The 19,822-nt window shown below is 36.3% G+C and overlaps 1 protein-coding gene across 1 annotated transcript in view; it reads right to left on the bottom strand.

The window, feature by feature from the left end:
* LOC121408950 (transcription factor IIIA-like) overlaps positions 1-9,709 on the bottom strand; it is a 29,753-nt gene extending 20,044 nt beyond the window's left edge. The window contains exon 1 of the mRNA XM_041600692.1: positions 9,567-9,709. Within this exon, the coding sequence (XP_041456626.1) occupies positions 9,567-9,692 (126 nt within the window). The 5' untranslated portion in view covers positions 9,693-9,709. The remainder of the gene's footprint in view (positions 1-9,566) is intronic.
* Positions 9,710-19,822: the final 10,113 nt, after the last annotated feature.

Here is a 19,822-nt window from a genome sequence, read left to right as displayed (position 1 = left end):
TCTGTAAAATTCTGTACGTTTATCGGTTACGTCTTTTATTCAAAGATTATTCACTTCCCATCATATTTCATTTTATCGCTATCGATAACACATGATTTTATACCCCAAAAAGATTACTTTTCAATATCATCATTCGTATATTATTTATTCTCATTCAATTCTTATGTCTTTCACTTTGTTTTCTTCCTGTTCTTCTTCTTTCTTTACCTTTATCACCTTCATTCGTTCATTCAACATATCATCCGTTGCTTCTCTTGTATCCTTATCTTCTTTATCCTTCATTCCTTCTCCTCGCCGTCGTCTTCTTCCTCCTACTTCTCCCTCTTTTCTCTTCGATCGGCCATCTTGAACCCCCCTTCCCGGAAAAAGAAAACCCGCAAGTGGCCCTGCTTTAAATGCCTAGCATCAGCAGTTTCTGAAAAATCTTATTCAGTCCCCCCCCCCCTTGCATCTTCCTTAAATATTTTATATGCCTGTTAGTGTTACTCTGTTCCCTTTCTCCCCGTTCATCATTCCAGCAACAGCCTGCCCCTGTAGGCTATATCGTCTTTTTACGCCCGCCCGTATGAAGGACACACTCGGTGTCCGTCTGTCCGTCCATTCGTTAACTTTTCCTTCTCAACATGATAACTCCAGTTCAACTTACCCGAGGCTTATATTATTGGTGTGTATATGATCCGGGAATTCTATTCCTTTTGAGGTCAATTAAGTCACTACCTTCCAGTTTTCTTGCTTTACCAATATACTCCATTTTCCGTGGCACAAAACATTGACAAAATATCATAAAAATGTTTATGGGAAATGTTAAAATCATATAAAAATGGTTTTCTCATTACTATAAAACATTTCACTTACGTTATAGCTGTAACGTAAAAAAAAACATTTAAAACATAATTCCCTATAAATGTATTTCAGTAATATTAATAAAATGTTGCAATGGTATCTTTTTATGAATTGACTCGTTTTAATCCATGTGCATATCAATTATCTCTTGCTAATATGTTTATGTATATTCATTTTAATGTTGCCCTGTGTATTGTTCGTCTATATAGAACAGACAACCAGGAATTATTGCAATTGTTTCTCTTTTTATCGACAACAGGTGATTTTTATCCAAAATATATGATAGATTTTCAATATCATCCTCATGACCATCATCGTCACCCTCATCAACACTCCGGGCCCCAAAATGCCAACTATATTGGACAATTTGGGGGTGGGTATTCATGGACTGTCTTAATACATGTTCTTTTCAAACAGTTACACAAAAGATCAGATGTGTAACTTACAGCCTTCTCATTGTTTGCTGTTCTATAATCTTCACACCTCTATTCATTGTCCACAAAAAGCGCGAGACGGTGTAATTAATTGACCCCAGTTAAGTTCACATACAGCTAGGGTTGTTCAATTCAACCACGTTTCAAGAGTAATTGATATACATGTACGAGGACATCATTCCTGATCTTATCTATCTGTCTATATAAATAATGTACACGTTCGATAGGGAAGATTGATACTGAAGAAATAAAACAATGTAAGAGTCTTGTACCGTCATATTATAAACCCCTCAAAAAAGTTCCGCAGCTCAAGTTTGAGTGCTAATAAATTTCTTAGTGTGCCATCATCATATGTAAAAGTGGTATCATTGGAAAGTATGATTATTCCTCTTTACGATCATGTGTCATTTGTAATGCCAGAGTTATCATGAAATACACAGACATGATATTAATATGCAGCAATGTAAAAAATGAAATGTTGCAAAATTCGTTGCCATGTCATGTTTGAGTTCTGCAACTCATACTGCAAATTTTAGTGCTAATAAATTTCTTAATGTGCCATCATCATGTGTAAAAGTGATATCTTTAGAAAGCATGATTATTATTCTTTACAATCATGTGTCATTTGTCATGCTAGTGTTATCATGAAATACACAGACATGATAATACGCAGCAATGTTAGACATGAAATGTTGCAAAATGCGTCGTTTGCAATAGCGAATTTCCAATTGTTTCGAGGATGGACCGAGTGCATTCACTGTCACCTGCATGGTGGAAATTCTATAGAAATGGAGACTCTTGTTGGAAATCAATGCATTTTGCAACATTTCACTTCTGACTTTTCTCGATGTTCAGGGTGACTGCATATTCCATGATTACATAATCACAGCAAATGGCATGTCATTGTAAAGAAGAATAATTCAGCTTTCCAAAGATACCAGTTTCATCTTTTATACTTCATTAACCAAAAAGATATCACCCCCAAAACGAGTTGCAAAACTTTTTTTGAGGGGTTTATATGTGTGTCTGATGGAAACGATTGAAGTTAAACAGAAGAAAAGGCGAGATCAGAAAGGAAAGAATGATCTGAATAAATAAAATACTTAAATTTAAAGGTACAAGCCTATAGGCTTGAAAGAGATTGAACAAGAACGGTAGACGAATACAAAGACAATAACAATTGATAGTGAAGACAAAAATAAAGAATAGAACATACATGTTTCGAGGTGTCGCACCTCGTCCTCAGCCTGAAAATTATTAACAGTCATTGGTATTTATACAGTTAGGATGTCAAGTATAAATTTCAAGAATGTACATGTAGTTACACACAGTCACTGTCTACCATGTCTGGAGACACTTGCAATCGTCACCCCAATGCTAGTTAGAATGCAATACCCATTGTTTCAAAATTCTCGATACTGCTCAAACAGATTTTCAACTAAAAATAAAAGAAGGACTTTTCATCAAATGGAAACAACCTCAACTAAACCAACAGGTGTGCAATTTCCAAATAATGTTATCCATTTAATTTAACCCACCCCTATCTGATGAATCCATAGAATTTGTATTTTTTTACTGCATTCCATTTAACAATTGAATTCACACCTTGTAATCCTGTGTAACTACATACTTGACATCCTAACTGTATAAATAGCAATGACTATGTTCCGTTTATTAAAATGTTATGTTCTATTCTTTATTTTTGTCTTCAATTTGGTATTGTGCCGTTCTTTTGGAAGTATCATAATTGATAGTGAATAAAATAGGGGATAGACATAGACAAGATATTCAACAAAAATTAAGAGCGATAGAAGAGGACAGGACCTATTGATATAGAGGAATAAAATAACGGGATTGACTTAATTGGCTTAATACATGTTCTATTCAAACAGTTACACAAAAGATCATTGTGTAACTTACAGCCTTCTCATTGTTAGCTGTTCTATAATCTTCACACCTCTATTCATTGTCCACAAAATGCGCGAGACGGTGTAATTAATTGACCCCAGTTAAGTTCACATACAGCTAGGGTTGTTCAATTTAACCACGTTTCAAGAGGAATTAATATACATGTACGAGGACATCATTCCTGATCTTATTGATGCTGAAGAAACAAAACAATGTAAGAGTCTTGTACCGTCATATTATATATGTGTGACTGATGGAAACGATTGAAGTTAAAGAGAAGAAAAGGCGAGATCAGAGAGGAAAGAATGATCTGAATAAATAAAATACTTAGGCCTATATGCTTGAAAGAGATAGAACAAGAACGGTAGACGAATACAAGACAATAACAATTGATAGTGAAGACACAAAGAATAGGACATACATGTTTCGAGGTGTCGCACCTCATCCTCAGCCTGAAAATTATTAACAGAGTCATAGGTATTTATACAGTTAGGATGTCAAGTATAAATTTCAAGAATGTACATGTAGTTACACACAGTCACTGTCTACCATGTCTGGAGACACTTGCAATCGTCACCCCAATGCTAGTTAGAATGAAATACCCATTGTTTCAAAATTCTCGATACTGCTCAAACAGATTTTCAACTAAAAAGAAAAGAAGGGCTTTTCATCAAATGGAAACAACCTCAACTAAACCAACAGGTGTGCAATTTCCAAATAATGTTATCCATTTAATTTAACCCACCCCTATCTGATGAATCCATAGACTTTTTTTTTACTGCATTCCATTGAACAATTGAATTCACACCTTATAATCCTGTGTAACTACATTCTTGAAATTTATAATTGACATCCTAACAGTATAAATAGCAATGACTCTGTTAATAATTTTCAGGCTGAGGATGAGGTGCGACACCTCGGAACATGTTCGTTTATTAAAATGTTATGTTCTATTCTTTATTTTTGTCTTCAATTTGGTATCGTGCCGTTCTTTTGGAAGTATCATAATTGATAGTGAATAAAATAGGGGATAGACAAGATATTCAACAAAAATTAAGAGCGATAGAAGAGGACAGGAACTATTGATATTGAGGAATAAAATAAAGGGATCGTCTTAATAGAGATTAAGAGAAATTAAGATATAGATAGCAGGCGTATGTGTACGTGTGGTTACAAGAGAGGTTGATACTGACTGATGAAATCAAATGATGGATAAATTAGAAGAACTGATGATTGAAGAAATAGAAATAACCCACCCCTCACCTAGTCTGCTGGGCAAACCCTTCACTCGAAATAAGGGTCTGAATGTGCAGCCTACTCATGCCTTGTGTACTGAAGGCTCTCTCGCTCAGGATTGGAACAGCAAGTTTTGTATGTGCTAGTCTTTGCGTGGAGGCACACTTGTTCCAATGAGGGTCTGTGCCTGCAAACTACCCCTCACCCATGATGATGCCAGGTCGTCCTCGACTATACCCGATGTTCAAACTATAACTATGTTGTGCATTAGATTAATAAGGTAAGTTTATCTTTCCACATTTCTAGCTAATTGATTTATTTTATTTTTTTCATTCTTACACATTCATGAAAAACGTACTGCGAAATTTAATGTCACTTCATTGGATATATTTCTTTATTTAATTTATGTATACTGCCACTTCCTGACTCGTTTCCATTGTTTTATTGCTTGGTTTTCCCTCATTCGCTCCGTCAATCATTTTAATCACAGCATCACTATTGAAGTTTAGGGGTGGATCCAACTTTTTCAACGGGGGGGGGGGGGTATGCTTATTCAGTAAAATCTTACAAGTTGAAAAAAAAATGTGTTTCACTCCCAAATGAAGGTAATATATGCCACGAAAAGTCTGAACATTCTTAACAGAACGGAAACACGCAATGACAAGCTCGGTCGCTTTTCTCACTTCAATTTTTTTTTATTTTATGCATCTCCCCCCCCCCGAAAAAAAATTCTGCATATAACCAAGGGTCAGGTCACTTACGTATGTCCGTTATTTTACCACAATAAATGTTTTAATGGTTCTCGATGGAGAGGGGGAGGGTGCTACCCCCCCCCCCCCCCCCCCCCCCGTTCCTCTACAGCTCAAATTCACTTTTTTTTATCTCGAAGTTTGTTTCGATTTCAAATGGGATTTTCAATTTCAGAAACATTTTCCTTAGTAATTGTTCCCATCCTTTATATTAAAAGCTCTCGCTATGCCTCTTAGAACTTTTTTTGTCGTATTTCTCAGTGATATTAGGCATAATCTATTCAGTCTACTCCTAAATCATACCATAATTAAGAGAAAAACCCATCTCGTGCGAGTACTCGTTAGCGCTTTTGCAGATACCGTACCATACCAGCGAGCTCGAAAGAAAATCAGATTGCTCGAACTAAGTTACAACAAAATCACCAAATAGAAAGTATTTCGTGCTTTTGTGCTATCCCAGTGATTGTTACTGAACCTAAACTCATTTTCTTCAGTTAAATGATACAGGTATTGTATTTTTTAATGATGGACGTCCATTTTAGAGACAAAATCGGAATATTATGCACTGTCACTGTCTTCTCGGCCTCTGCTCACAATGTACGGTAACCGGTACCGTATACTAGTAGTACAGTAGCTAGCTAAACTCGTACTAGTGGTTTGACGTAGTGACACTGACAGTGATTGTAGCTAGCTACATGTAGTTACTTAGTACTAGCCTTGTACACTTCTTCAAAAGACTACCAAATTAGGCCTAACGTTGATCGTATACCCATATATGCTTACTCTCGGGCTTACTCTGTCGTTGTCGCAATGCAGATATCGCCGAGTGAGGGATAAGCACAAACAAGCCTTCACAAAGCACAAGCAAATGTTTATTCCGGCACTAAAACTTAACTGAAGACATTCATACTTACAGTTAATTGTCATGATGTTAATCAGGACAATTTAATTCATTGTCTGACTTCAGTGGTTCATCTTTGTGCCTTCACTCTTCAGGATAATATGATCCACCGTTGGGTCTTAGTTAAGACCAAATATTTACTTATTGACAAATATACACCTTTATTTGTTTATTAGAACATTCAGGTACAAAAGATCAGCATAAAATTGTTTTTCATCAATGACCAAAGGAAAACATAAAAACTATAAATCATCATATAATACATGAAAATATAGTCAAAATCTAAGTCAAAAAAAGACAAAGATAACAATACTTGGTAACAGACGGTAGATAAATATTGTGATTATACGAATCAAACTAATATCTATATATCAAATTAAATACATGTATCTAAGGAACGATAAGGCAAGGGAAAAGTGAGTCGAGCAAACAGTCTAAAATGTAGACCCACATCAGCAGTGTGTGTACCTCAGCTGATTCAACGAGTCTGCATAGCAGACTATGTCTACGGAGGCTGCAGAAGCTTCGCTCGACCTTTCAGGCTGGTTTGCTGTGCAAACCAGCACCTCACGAGCCATTATGCCATGGTAACATTTGTTCCACGGCGGCCGTACGGCGAGTCGAAAACAGCCGTTTTAACATTTTTTTGTCCAACTACATATTGGTGGTTTGAATCAAAATGGATAAAACGGCTGTTTTCGACTCGCCGTACGGCCGCCGTGGAACAAATGTGACCATGGTATAAGCAAGCATTGGCGTACCTACGGCGGGGGGGGGGGGGGGTCAGATGGGAGAGAGTGCCCCCCCCCCCCCCTGACGAGCGACACACAGATGGCCTGCTACTTTGGTCTTGAATTTTATTTTTTTTTGCTTGTAAATTTTTTTTCTGATACGAAATCCTTTATTTGTGGTTGAAGACTTTTTGGCTGGCCAAAATTTTTCCTGATACGAAATCCTTCATTTGTTCTTGTAGACTTTTTTTGGTTGCTTGTCAATTTTTTTGGGCGGACGAATTTGCCCTCCCCCTTGCTGGAAAATCTGAGGTACGCCACTGCGAGCAAGAGAGATGACAGCAGACAATGACAGAGGTGACGTGAATCAGTGAGAGGAGAGAATATAAAAACAATTCTGAAAACTATCATTCAAACAATGAAAGATTAATTAAACTTTAAGAAGATATATGCATATTATGACGATCCGGTGACAATAAATTGACACTTAAAAATATTTTATCTTTGTTCATCCATTAACACCAGCTTGAACGTCGGATAATATTGAATATAGAGCTTTGCAATATTACACCAAAAAAGTCAAAAGGATTAAAGAATGGAGGAAAAAAAGATAGGGATCGAGGGAGAAGTGACCTGAGATATTGATTCAGTAAAAATTTAATGAGTGAGACCTGGGTCAAATGGAAATATATCAACATAAAAAACGATAAAAATAGAATATGAGGAAACAAGGGAAAAACAACACTGATTATAATTAAGCATGAGTAATCAATTCGTGGTGCAATCATTTAATATGCCTTGTACGTGCTGTGTTTTTGTGACTTGATCGAGTGGTGGGAGAAACAAAGTAGTTTATCATTCCTTATATCATAATAACGGCAGGAGGATTGTTGGGCAATAATGCACTGAAAATATTAAAATCAAATAATTATAGTTGCGAACAAGTGAGAGAATGACGATAAAGGAATGTAAGAAATTAAAGGAAATAGACGATAGGTCTGTTTTTTCCAGCCTCGGTGTCTCTTGCTCAATCTAACCACCCCGCCCCCACACCCTCTCTATCCATTATCTAATGCTCTCTCTCCCTCTCTCTTGATCATTCCCCGTCTCTCGTATCTGTCGCTCTCTCCTCTTGCTCGACTCTGTCCCTCCGTTATTGGGTGCTCCCTTTTTCTTGTAACTATTTACAACTTATCCCAGAAAGTACATGATCTCATCTCGACCCGACTTTCGTTCAAAGAAGTTCAGAAAGATGACAATTTGAGGGCGATGACACGAGCGTGCATTAAAATTGTGCACTGGCGCAAAGCTAAACATCAAGCCATGACATTTTTGTTTGGGTTTCGAGGAGATCGAGACGGCATCTTACGGCAATAAGTTGCTGTATTGTAATTTCGAGAGAGACATCGCGGCAAGTCAGGAGGGCTAATTTGAACCATGTGAGTTGTCTAAATTGTGACATTTTATTATCAACATAAGATCGTCCCTCCTTCTGCGGTATTACCGCGGTAATACACGAGATTTTTATTAAAAAAATCTCGTGGTAATTACCGCCGTAATTTCTCTTGGCAGGAGACTCCCGCCGATGGGAATTTGCTGGTGGTAATCGCGCGGTACCCGATCTCCCGTCGACTTACGCGGTACAGCGCGGTAATGTGTCAACTTTATTCCGAGCAATACTGTATGTAGACCAAAAGGTTCAGTCTCTGTTAAATTGGTTGTTCTGCTGAACTCTGTTGGATCCACTCACCAAATACAGAGACCGAAGTTCTCACTTGATCTGTACAGAAAAACCAATGGCGATATGTTTATGTATGAAGTTCCGATAAACCAAGGAAGTGAAGTTGCGCGACAACCGAAGAAAATCACTGTTTTTTGTCCTCATTAACTTGATTTTTTTTCTGTTTTGGTGCATTTCAGGCCAAAACGGAATAATATGAGGCATAATCTTTATTTTTATCCAGTTCTTTTTATATATTTTTATGAAATAAGGACAAAAATTGATGAGCACCATCAGGAACAGGGGAATTTTGCATTGATTATCCCCTAATGGTGGCTGCACGATTGCGAGCCGTCTGTTTACGAGGAGAAATAAAAAAAATGTTTATTTAAAAACTTCGCGAAACAGACGGCTGCCAGATGCAGGATCGCAAGCCGTCTGTTTACGAGGAGCAATAAATTTTTTTTTAAACATTAACTTAAAAAACTCTGTGAATCAGACGGCTGCCAGATGTCTTTATTTTTGTCCAGTTCTTTTTATACATTTTTATGAAATAAGGAAAAAATTGATGAGCACCATCGGAGACAGGGGGTTTTGCATTGTTTATCCCCTAATGGTGGCTGCACGATCGCGAGCCGTCTGTTTTTAATTTAAGAGGAGAAATTTTTAAAATGTTAACTTAATGATAAATTTAAAATAAAATTAAAACTCCGCGAAACAGAAGTTAAAGAGCAGAGGGCTGCCAGATGTCTATTGCCTGGTTAATGATGATGGTGATGATATTGATGATGAGGATGATGATGTGCCGACAATGACATAATTATGATGACCATGAATGATTTTTACTCTCTAGGAGCTACCTGGCTAGGTGTGCATGCATGTGTCTGTGACGTGAGTGTGAGAAGACGAACGGGATGTGATGTGCGTCACCAACAACAAACGTGAATGATAACGAATGGGACTGGAATTAAAATAAGGAATGAATGCATCGAGCACGTGAAAATATACAATTTTAATTCAAATCTATAGATTTTTTCAACTCACAATGCCGGTGTGTTTGGACTCATGTTCAACCAATTTCCATTTCTTGTTAAAGCTGGCAGAACAGTCCTCAAAGGTGCAAATAAACATGATTTCTGTCGGTGAATCCGGAGGAAGAAATTCGCTCATCAATCTGCTTTTTAGGTGTCGCCAAAGCATCCAATCGCAAAGGGAAAAAGGGAGTTTTAAAAATAGGGGTGCGGCATAATAATAGTGATGAAAAAATATGCCAGGGGAAATGTCTCACCCGAATTTTGGTGGGTTTATGAAACAATATTTGGAATACACGGAATTTGATATTTTTGTATGAGATAAAAACAAATTCAGATTGGGAAGCATATCATATTCTACCCATGGAGTCTCCAGGCTAATAAAAAAATAGATAACTTTTTTGCTATAAAGAATGCACGTAAATTTCAGGCAATTAAACTCAATAATTTAGTTTTGGATGAGTATAATACAAGAAGTAAGTTGTTAAGCATATTTCAATTGAAGGGGAGCTAGTAAAAAAAATCTGCTCATGTGGGTCGTGGGGCCCAGAAGAAAGAAACCCTTGAACCAGTTAAATTCAGTGGCACATTATGAAAAATACGAGACATTTGACTTCCTCCTGCTCGTACGTACGGGCGTCCGTCGATATAACACATAATATTTTTATGAAAATATGCACCTTTTTTCTTAAAAGTTGATGGAGAGGGGGAAAAATTAATCGTATCAAGTCGGGGTATTCAGTAATGAGTACAGGAGAAACTATATTTCACTGATTTTCATGATTCATCCCATTTGATCAACTCATCTATTCGTGTTTTGGGGCTAATCTTTCCCTTACGCATTGCTTTTTGGCAGAAGTTCTATGGAAAATGCACCTTTTTTCACACAAACTTTGAGACACTCTGTATTCATTCCCCCCATTGCTCGAGAATGAATGGGCAGTTAACGACGGGGTTAAAGATTTATTGAAGAATGGAATGTATATTTCATGAAAATGAAAGCCATTTCCCCATTGGATGTTATCTTCAATACGTGTTTTTTAGATGAAGTCAGTTATCGAATAGGCTCTCCTGGCATTTGAGGTCTCTATCGGTGACGTCACTCAGGATCGTCATGCCTGGACCATCGGCCAGGCAGGGGTCGCAATGGTATATGATTTATGCATAATGCACTCGATATATACAATAATCTTGTCCTCCCGTTCAAATGAATGTGAAACTCATATAATTTCCATCAGAGCAATCAACAGGAGTACTGTAGTACACATTTCTTTGTTATAAGTGAATTAAAGTCCCTCCAGTGAGTTTGCCTCACCCCTATTGTGAAAATGTATCACCCCTAAGTTGTAACACAGTCAGCTGTTTGCACTCAGGGTCACTCCGTGACCTGTGTGTGCGTTCAAGAGTTGTACACGATTTTCTGTCTCATTTAGGCAGAAATCTTTCATAATGAATGAGCAAAAATCCTGAGGGGGTCAGATATGGTGTATCAGGCCAAATTTATAAAAAGTTGCAATCGAGCAAAAATTTCTGTATTTTATTACAAATATCAAATCTTGATTTTGACATGATATAGATTTAATATAGATTTTGACATAATATTCAGAAAAGTCACCCTTCTATTTTTCCATTTCTTTCTTTTCTCCCTTTGTTTTCTTGGATGTGAAAAACCATTAAGGTCCCAAACTGTACAGCACTGGTTGAATTCATATAAAAAAGAATAGTCAAAGAAACAGATCAACTGAAATTTGAGGAAGTTTGAATGAATAAAAAGAAAGTTATGATCGAGTATTTGAATATTACAATGGGAGGGTCTGAATATCAATGAATGCTATACTAGCTACCATTGGCAATTAATGTGACCAGGAGCTGTACTGTCACAACTTCTCCTGTACTTCATTTCTCTATTGCAATATTAGGTGTTTGCTTTTATAAGAGGGCATGTAATAGTTTGCAAACATTATATCACTGATGATTTTTTGTAACAACATTTGAATGATAAAAAAGGACGTTTTGGGGTATATTTCCAGTGTAAAAAAAAGAGAGTTGTAGGCCTTCATGTGACATCACACATCTTGCCAATAGGAGGATCTCCATGGCATAAATAATATTGACATTAAAATCTTCATAACTTTTTTTTGGTCAAATTTTACTCAAACTTTAATTGATCTCATTTTTTCCTGCTATCACCCAAGCTAACTTGCTCCAAGGGTTTCATTCTCCTCTAAAAAATAATGAGATGATGTTTTGTTTTTAATAAAGGTGATACTTAAAAAAAGAATAGATATATGGATAAATGAATTAATTTATAAATAAATGAATCGAAAAAATAGAAAAACAAGTTAAAAACAAACAAAAGAAATTATAAACAAATAATGCAAATTAAGTAGGAAATAATTATTCAAAAGAAAAGTACCCAGTTGGCAACCACTTCTAAATTCGCTAGACATGAATATTGATGTAATAAATACATTAACCTTGAGAGTTGAGAACCTAGAATTCTGTCTGTGGGGTCATGGGAGCCATCATAAAAATTCTTTTTAAGAGCTTGGTCCAAAATTAAATGTAACTTGGAAATAAAATGTGAGGTAAGTAATGGTCAGCTTCCCGACAGTTTCATTTTTCAAAAGTATTTGTTTAGAATTCATATGATTAAAGGGTAAAAAAAGTACAATAAAAAACGTTTGGGGGTTCAGTTTCAGAAAGCGGAGTCGTGTTATGAAATAACTCGTCTAGACTAGAACCAAGGGTACATTTATCATGAAATAATGCTTATCTTGTCACAGATGCATAGGAAAACACTGTGGCTTTATTCAAATTTGGATACATGTCAGATTTTATTATTGGAAAAGTGGGAGTATCATTAAAATGTAGTCATCAACGAGGCATTATTTTTAAGAAGTCTGTGTTGTCTGTGATGTGAGAATGAACTAGGCACATTATAACGTAAGAGATTTATATTAAAACTTTGCAAAAGCAGATATCCCTGTATTTCTTCCTGAATATCTAACATGATTTTTTTTAACCCCCATCTCTCTCTAAAGTAGAGCAAATTGACCTTTAATTTAAAATTTGGTGCTATTTTCTCTTCTCAATACAGTTAACTCTGCATGGGTTTTCTATAGGTCAAAAAGTCAAAGCAAGTTTCCACATCAGACTGAGTAATGAAATATGCCATTTACTTCTTCTAAGTCAAATTTTGCCCAATGAAAAAATATTTTGGTGGTCAAAGAGATTTTATTTGGACAGTTAGGTTTACTTCCCTCTCCATCACACATTGGTCATTCATATACCACACCCCTACCCCGCCCCCTCTGCTCACTCTCTATACTACACACAATTCCCAATCAATCATTATCATTACTCTGTGTACATCACAATCACACAAGACACCAAGTCATCTAGCTTCTTAATTTCATAGCAAAGAATTTTAATTCTAGCATTAATCATTGAATATCAATATCACATCGATTGATATAGTCACTCTCAGTTATATTGCATGGGTGAATCTGTGCAAAGTTATCCCTCAAGACGTGACAAGCATAATTATGCCATATAGTTAACACCATTTTGTTATACATTAACATTGATGTATGTTATCCAGAGCTCACTTAGGCTGATAGACCCATATAGGTTATACACATCAAATAAACTGACACAGAAAAGTACAAATGCATGGTACATTGCAATAAATAGAAATAGTCAAAATGATACGTCAATCCAGTCTGGAAAAGATATTCACACACAGTATGCACAAGGGTTGTGCTAGATACTCAAAATTCACGAAGCAAAGGAAAAAAATTGACAACAATCTGTGAAGATTCAAATATTGATATTTGTATGAAAATGAAATTCAAAATGTTACAAGCTCCTAACACTCAATAATGCTGACAACTGAATTATTATTGAGCAAATAAAAAACATATTTTTTGCACATCCTGGCCAGTTTTGTAGGATTATTTATTTTTTAATCTGTGGCCCCCTCACAATTAATGCAAGGTCAGTAAGTAAACTTCCCACAACTGATGCAATGTAGCAAGTGATTTAGCTCATATATACTTTAATTACACATGTGCATATAGAATCATGTGTTTGTGAGTAATAGCCATGACCCTATGACCTCCTGTATGTATGTAGTTAAACTTACCATAAGTTGCTCACATACACACCTGCAGTATGCAATTTTCATGACAAATTTAAAGTTAATACCTTTCTTTAGAAGAGAAATCACAACATAGAAACCAGTTCATTTGATGAACATCACAGTGCTTAATATTTGAAATAATTTCAGCAACAGAAGGCTGTGTACCGGAAGTCAGTTGAGAGATACAATTATTTAGCAATTAAATAACAAGTGCTATGTCAATGGCAACATTGTTACACAAATTTGTATGATATGATTGAACTCGGTTAATTATTCTAATACACAGATTTCTTCAGTTTCATACTGTCCCGAATTGAGACTATGACTTGTACAATTGTTTATTCCAATAACTCTAGACTTTTATTGTCATGAATCAAGGGGTGCTAGAAGCTAATACTTAAAATTCTATTTTTTGTATTTGTTTGCATGATGAATACATATTCACACTTTTAGGCGATATCATATACTCCATCAAAGAAAACATTTAATATTGCGCAACTGAACTTGTCCCTGCATATGGAGTGGTATGAAGACATTCTTTTATACAGAAGAAAATGTTCAGTACACTTCTCTATTAATGTTTCATGACAATGCAACTGCTAATATAATAATTGATTTAATGTAATCATGATTGTGCTAATAAATTAATAGTTTCTTTCAGCGGCATATTGCACAATGCTGTTGAAACCTGAAATATTCTTATTCAAGTAATGATGTATATTCGCCAAAGTGATGTGAAGTAGTGATGTTGTAAACATAAAGAGTATGAATACATACATTGCACACCTGATCAACAAGATGAACCATGTCAACGATCCGATTTTGGAACAAATCACATTTCGCTTATTTTCTGAAAATGTGAATGAAAATAATAATTGTCCGCATGTATATAGCGCTTAATACATCGGAACGACGTCTCTAAGCACTTTACAGACATATTATTACCCCGGTCATCGGATCCTTGCATGCCCGCATACAATGTATGCACCTTCTCCACTCCCTGGGGAGCATTCCAACAAGAGTTCCAAGACTCGATTGCTAGGCATACTACATATAGGCTTTCACATCCTACCGGTACCCATTTAACACATGGGTGAAGAGTGGCAAAGTGTGGATTAACGCCTTGCCAAAGGACGCTAGGCCAGGGTGGGATTTGAACACACGAACCTCTGATTACAAGGCGAGAGTCAGAACCGCTACAAATTAACTGTAAGATTGCAAGCCATTATTTTGGAGTAAAGATCAAATTGGGTTCAAATCAGAGCCAATCTTACAATTACTATGACATCATTACAACTTGATTTCCAATTCACCTTTTTTTATTTTAGTAAGGTATTATAGTCACAGATTTGAAGTATTCGTACAATGATTTAAACTTAAAAGAGTCAGATATTCCATTATCAGTATTCGCATAAATTTTGACTACGTTTTATTCCAAAATCGGGTTGCAGACCTATCGTAAGGTGTGTGGTGGCCTTTAAAAACAAAGACTATCAAGCCTGGCTCACATGTCTGCATAGCAAGTAGTGTTATGCTGTGCTTTTTAAATGCAGTGAACAAATCAAGCCTGACATGCTCATTGTACTATAATAAAGAACATTCATAATATTGCATATATATAATGGAGGATTATTTTTAGAGGTTGTTGACAAGTTGAAGCAAACTCAGAAACCCAAAACAACTCACAAGTATGTGGACTCCCTGAAAAAAATTTGTGACATATCTCATAACTGAGCCTACATACAAGGGTGAATATGGTTTGACAGAAGTACTGGGAAAAACCAAAGCAAGATTGGGCAGTGCATGCATGGAATGCAGCCAAAGCTGAAAAAACAGGAGATTGAATTGAAAAGCAAAATTTCAGATCAACTTCTGTCAAAAACTGATGTTAGGACATTCCGAAATCATCTTGAAAAGGAGGCTCAGGAAGCAGTTGAGAAGTACAATGATGAAAACAACGAAAGTTGGGAAGAAGTTGTGAGGCCCATCAGGAATGCTCTTCTCGTGGAGATCGAACTCCAAAATGCAGGAAGGGAGGGGGATTTGCAGCACCCTTCTTTTGACTGAATCAAACTGTGAACAAAGAGTTAGAAATTAAGGTAAAGGAGCACAAGACATACTGTACCCATGGGGCGGCCCACATAATGCTAAATGAATGCAGGCAGAGCCTACTGGAGGCATATAAGGAGATGAGGTGTTTTACACCAGGATTTAGCCAAAGGAAAGGAGGGGAGAGAGAACCATTCTTCATGGAGAAGAATGGGTCCAATCTGTCTAACACTGGACAAACTATGTGCAGGTTATGGAAAGCGCTGAACCTACCAGGCCAATTTCTACCCACCAATGTGAGGAAAACGGCGGCAACATGCGAATATGAATCTCACAACGAGACAGGCCGAAGAGGTGGCTGACTTCATGTCACACCTTCCGACCACGGCTAGAAAATTCTACACAGCAGCTCCCAGCAAAGAGACGTGCATCTAATGCTATTAGTAACATGTGGAATGAGGATGTTGAAGGGGGAAATGGTGGTGATGATGGAGATCATGAAGACGAACATCATGCCAATGAAGAAAGAATTGAGGCACCAAGAGTCAAGCTTGAGAGAAAGAGGAAATGAAGAATTGAGGCACCAAGAGTCAAGCTTGAGAGAAAGAGGAAATGAAGAATTGAGGCACCAAGAGTCAAGCTTGAGAGAAAGAGGAAATGAAGAATTGAGGCACCAAGAGTCAAGCTTGAGAGAAAGAGGAAATGAAGAATTGAGGCACCAAGAGTCAAGCTTGAGAGAAAGAGGAAATGAAGAATTGAGGCACCAAGAGTCAAGCTTGAGAGAAAGAGGAAATGAAGAATTGAGGCACCAAGAGTCAAGCTTGAGAGAAAGAGGAAGAGGGAGGAGGAAGAGGAAGAGGAGGAATGGCTGCCCTCACGTCCCTCCCCCAAAAAGAGACGACTTCTAAGCAAGAGAGAGGAAGAGGAAATGCACAGAAGGTGTTAACAAGCTTTCTCTGAAAACAGGAAAAACAAAAAACAGAAATATCACGAGATAATAAACAAAGTCTATGCATCGATGCCTGACATCCATACCAGGGTTCCATGGAAAAAGTTCTCGGACAAAGCAAGGCACGATGGCCTAAGAAAATTTTATTAGATCATTCTAGACGTTGACTTCATCTATTTTCTTTCCTCTCCATGGTTTCCTCAGTTACAAAAATCTCGACAACCTGCCATATGTGTGAAGACTCAGATCCTAATTCATACTTTAATGATCTACTGAGATAAAAGAATATAATCAATCAACACAAAATTATGAATATATCAAGAGAAAAACCAGTATACGTAGTAACGAAAATATTAACAGTGCATAAAGATTTGGTGATGGTTCAAGTTAGTCAGGTATGACTCTGTCTCCATTTACGGAAATGAGCAGAACGTTCAGATATATTTTTAGGAATGTTATTTCTTTGTCTTACCAATTAAGAAGGGTTTGAAGCAAGCAAAGTCAGGGATCTTATTTTGAAATTTGCAGCAATAGATAAAATACTCTAAATGGTAGAAAAGTGTACGAAGAGATCTCCATGAACACCAAACATTCTTTCAAAATCAGAAAAAAATGGTTCCCATCTGATTAATTAAATCTAACCCTTTTTGCCACAATGCTTGTACATGTACATGTATTCAAGGACATAAAATAAACAAATTTTTGCAAGAACATCTCAGGTGAGAATATACTGAGATTTAAAAGAACACTGGATATTGCTTGAAGTAGCTACATGCCTGGTTCAAAATCATTCTTTGTTCGGCCACCATTCATACCACTAGTGATTAACTAGGGTCTGCACAACAAACTACCATGATTGCAATCCAATATTTGAAGAAAAAGGAGTTATGAATGAAATCTGGGGTCCGTTTCTCAACACCTGGACAAGTTAGTAATATCTTTATCCACACACCACGGAGTTAGTTCCAATCTTACTAAACCTGTTTCACGAAAGGCTTCCTAACTAAAATACCTTGATATTGATATTATCGGTAAAAAGAGCAGACGAGACCTAGCCTTAGTCACAAAATAGCATAATTTTCAAAAAGAAAAATTATGACAAAATTGCAAATATCGTGATGAAATGGGAATTACATCTTTTACAATAATAGCACATGTGAATTATGCATCATACATACTTAGACCATGAAGACTGGGGCATTAAATTGCTGAAAAATGGAAAAATTAATAATTTATTTCATGACTAGAAAAACACATGTGGACGTTGAGATGGGTACCCCTAAAATATCCAGTTTTAATAGCTTACGAAAGTAAACTATAACGGTTTTATTTGTAAAATTATGATAATTGGAGCATTGTGGCCCAGACTTTGAAACAGAGGGTCGTGGGTTCGAATCCCAGCCATGGCGTAATTTCCTTCAGCAAGAAACTGATCCACAATGTGCTGCACTCAACCCAGGTGAGGTAAATGGGTACCGGTAGGAAGTACTTCCTTAAAAAGCTGTGTGCGCTATGAATGCATAGCTTAGCCGGGTAATATAGGAGCGCCTTGAGCACCTAGCAAGGTGGATATGTGCGCAATATAAATACCCTATATTATTATTATAACTGATTAAGTAGCTACAATGTATGACATACCAGCTGGTATCTAAATGTAGCCTGCTAAATCACAATGGCTACTGCAGCAATGCACGATCATAAGCGCAACAATATCCACAATCAAGTGAGCGAGACCAAGCTCAAGCCAGGTATATGTAAACAGTGCATGAAATACAGCAATATGAGCTCCAGAAAACAGCGATTTTAGATTGCACTTCACTACAACAGTTCAAGAATTAAAGCCAAGCCACAAGGCAGGCCTCTGTGTTTTAGTTAAAGGAGAATGAAACCATTGGAACAAGATAGCTTGTGTGAAAACAGAAAAATCAAAGAAACAGATCAACGAAAGTTTGAGAAAAATCGGACAAATAATGAGAAAGTTATGAGCACTTGAATATTGCGATCACTAATGCTATGGAGATAGCAAATTGGCAATGCGACAAAGATGTGTGATGTCACTTGTGAACAACTCTCCCATTACTTTGGTATATATTTCACTAGAATTGCCTCTTTTATCACATCTATCCATACATAATGTGTTCTGTTTACATGAGGGCATGTAATACATATTTTTTAAAGAATACATCATGGATAAAGAGTTTGTATCATCATAAGAAAAAGCAAAAAGAGACATTTTGAGGGTATTTTATAGTCCACCAAAGGGAAAGTTGTTCATCAGTGACATCACACATCCTTGTCGCATTGCCAAAGTGAGGATCACCATAGCATTGGTGATTGCAATATTCAAATGCTCATAACTTTCTCACTATTTGCCCGATTTTTCTCAAACTTTCTTTATTCTTATTCTTTGATTTTTCTGTTTCTACACAAGCCTATTTGTTCCAAAGGTTTCATTCCCCTTTAATGTGATTGCACTTCATAGGAATGCCTGTGTTTGCGTTTGAGAAATACAGCTACTCATACCAGTGCGACCGGAGCATAAGTTACATATCAATCCATGTATTTGAATTCTTCGAATTTAGTTTCTCCTAAATAACATGTACGGCATCATGTTTTAAGGTATTTTGTAATTATAGTTCATTTTATCTCGAAGAAAATAAGGAAATTACTACATATCATCCCTCCTACCCTCTATGCATACATACATAATTCTGTGTAATGTGATAAGCATGCTTGATAATAGCTTATTCTATAAAAACAATTACACTATCCAAATCTTTCATGAACAAATTAATAATATGCAAAGGTAAATTTAAATCAAACCACATTAAGTATATGCCTATTGAAAACCAAACACTTATATGACACTAAATAGCAATATCATCTACTTCTTATATTAAAATGATAAAGAATCCATTTATTCATTTTTTAAATAAAATTTCATTATTTAGAACATGTTCAGCACTATATATCTAATTCTCAAATGGCATTCAAATATTTAAGAATTTGGATTTCATTGAATATCAATTTGTTCTTTGCAAATATTGAAATTCCTTCACATTCCTCATATCTTTGAAAATAAATAACAATACAATATAATAAACAAATATACATGGACTCACATCAC

The sequence above is a fragment of the Lytechinus variegatus genome, chromosome 1, assembly GCF_018143015.1.
Source record: "Lytechinus variegatus isolate NC3 chromosome 1, Lvar_3.0, whole genome shotgun sequence".
In the NCBI taxonomy this organism is placed as follows: Eukaryota; Metazoa; Echinodermata; class Echinoidea; order Temnopleuroida; family Toxopneustidae; genus Lytechinus; species Lytechinus variegatus.
The sequence above is the reverse complement of the archived record's forward strand: the minus strand, read 5'-3'. Positions and strand labels throughout refer to the sequence as shown.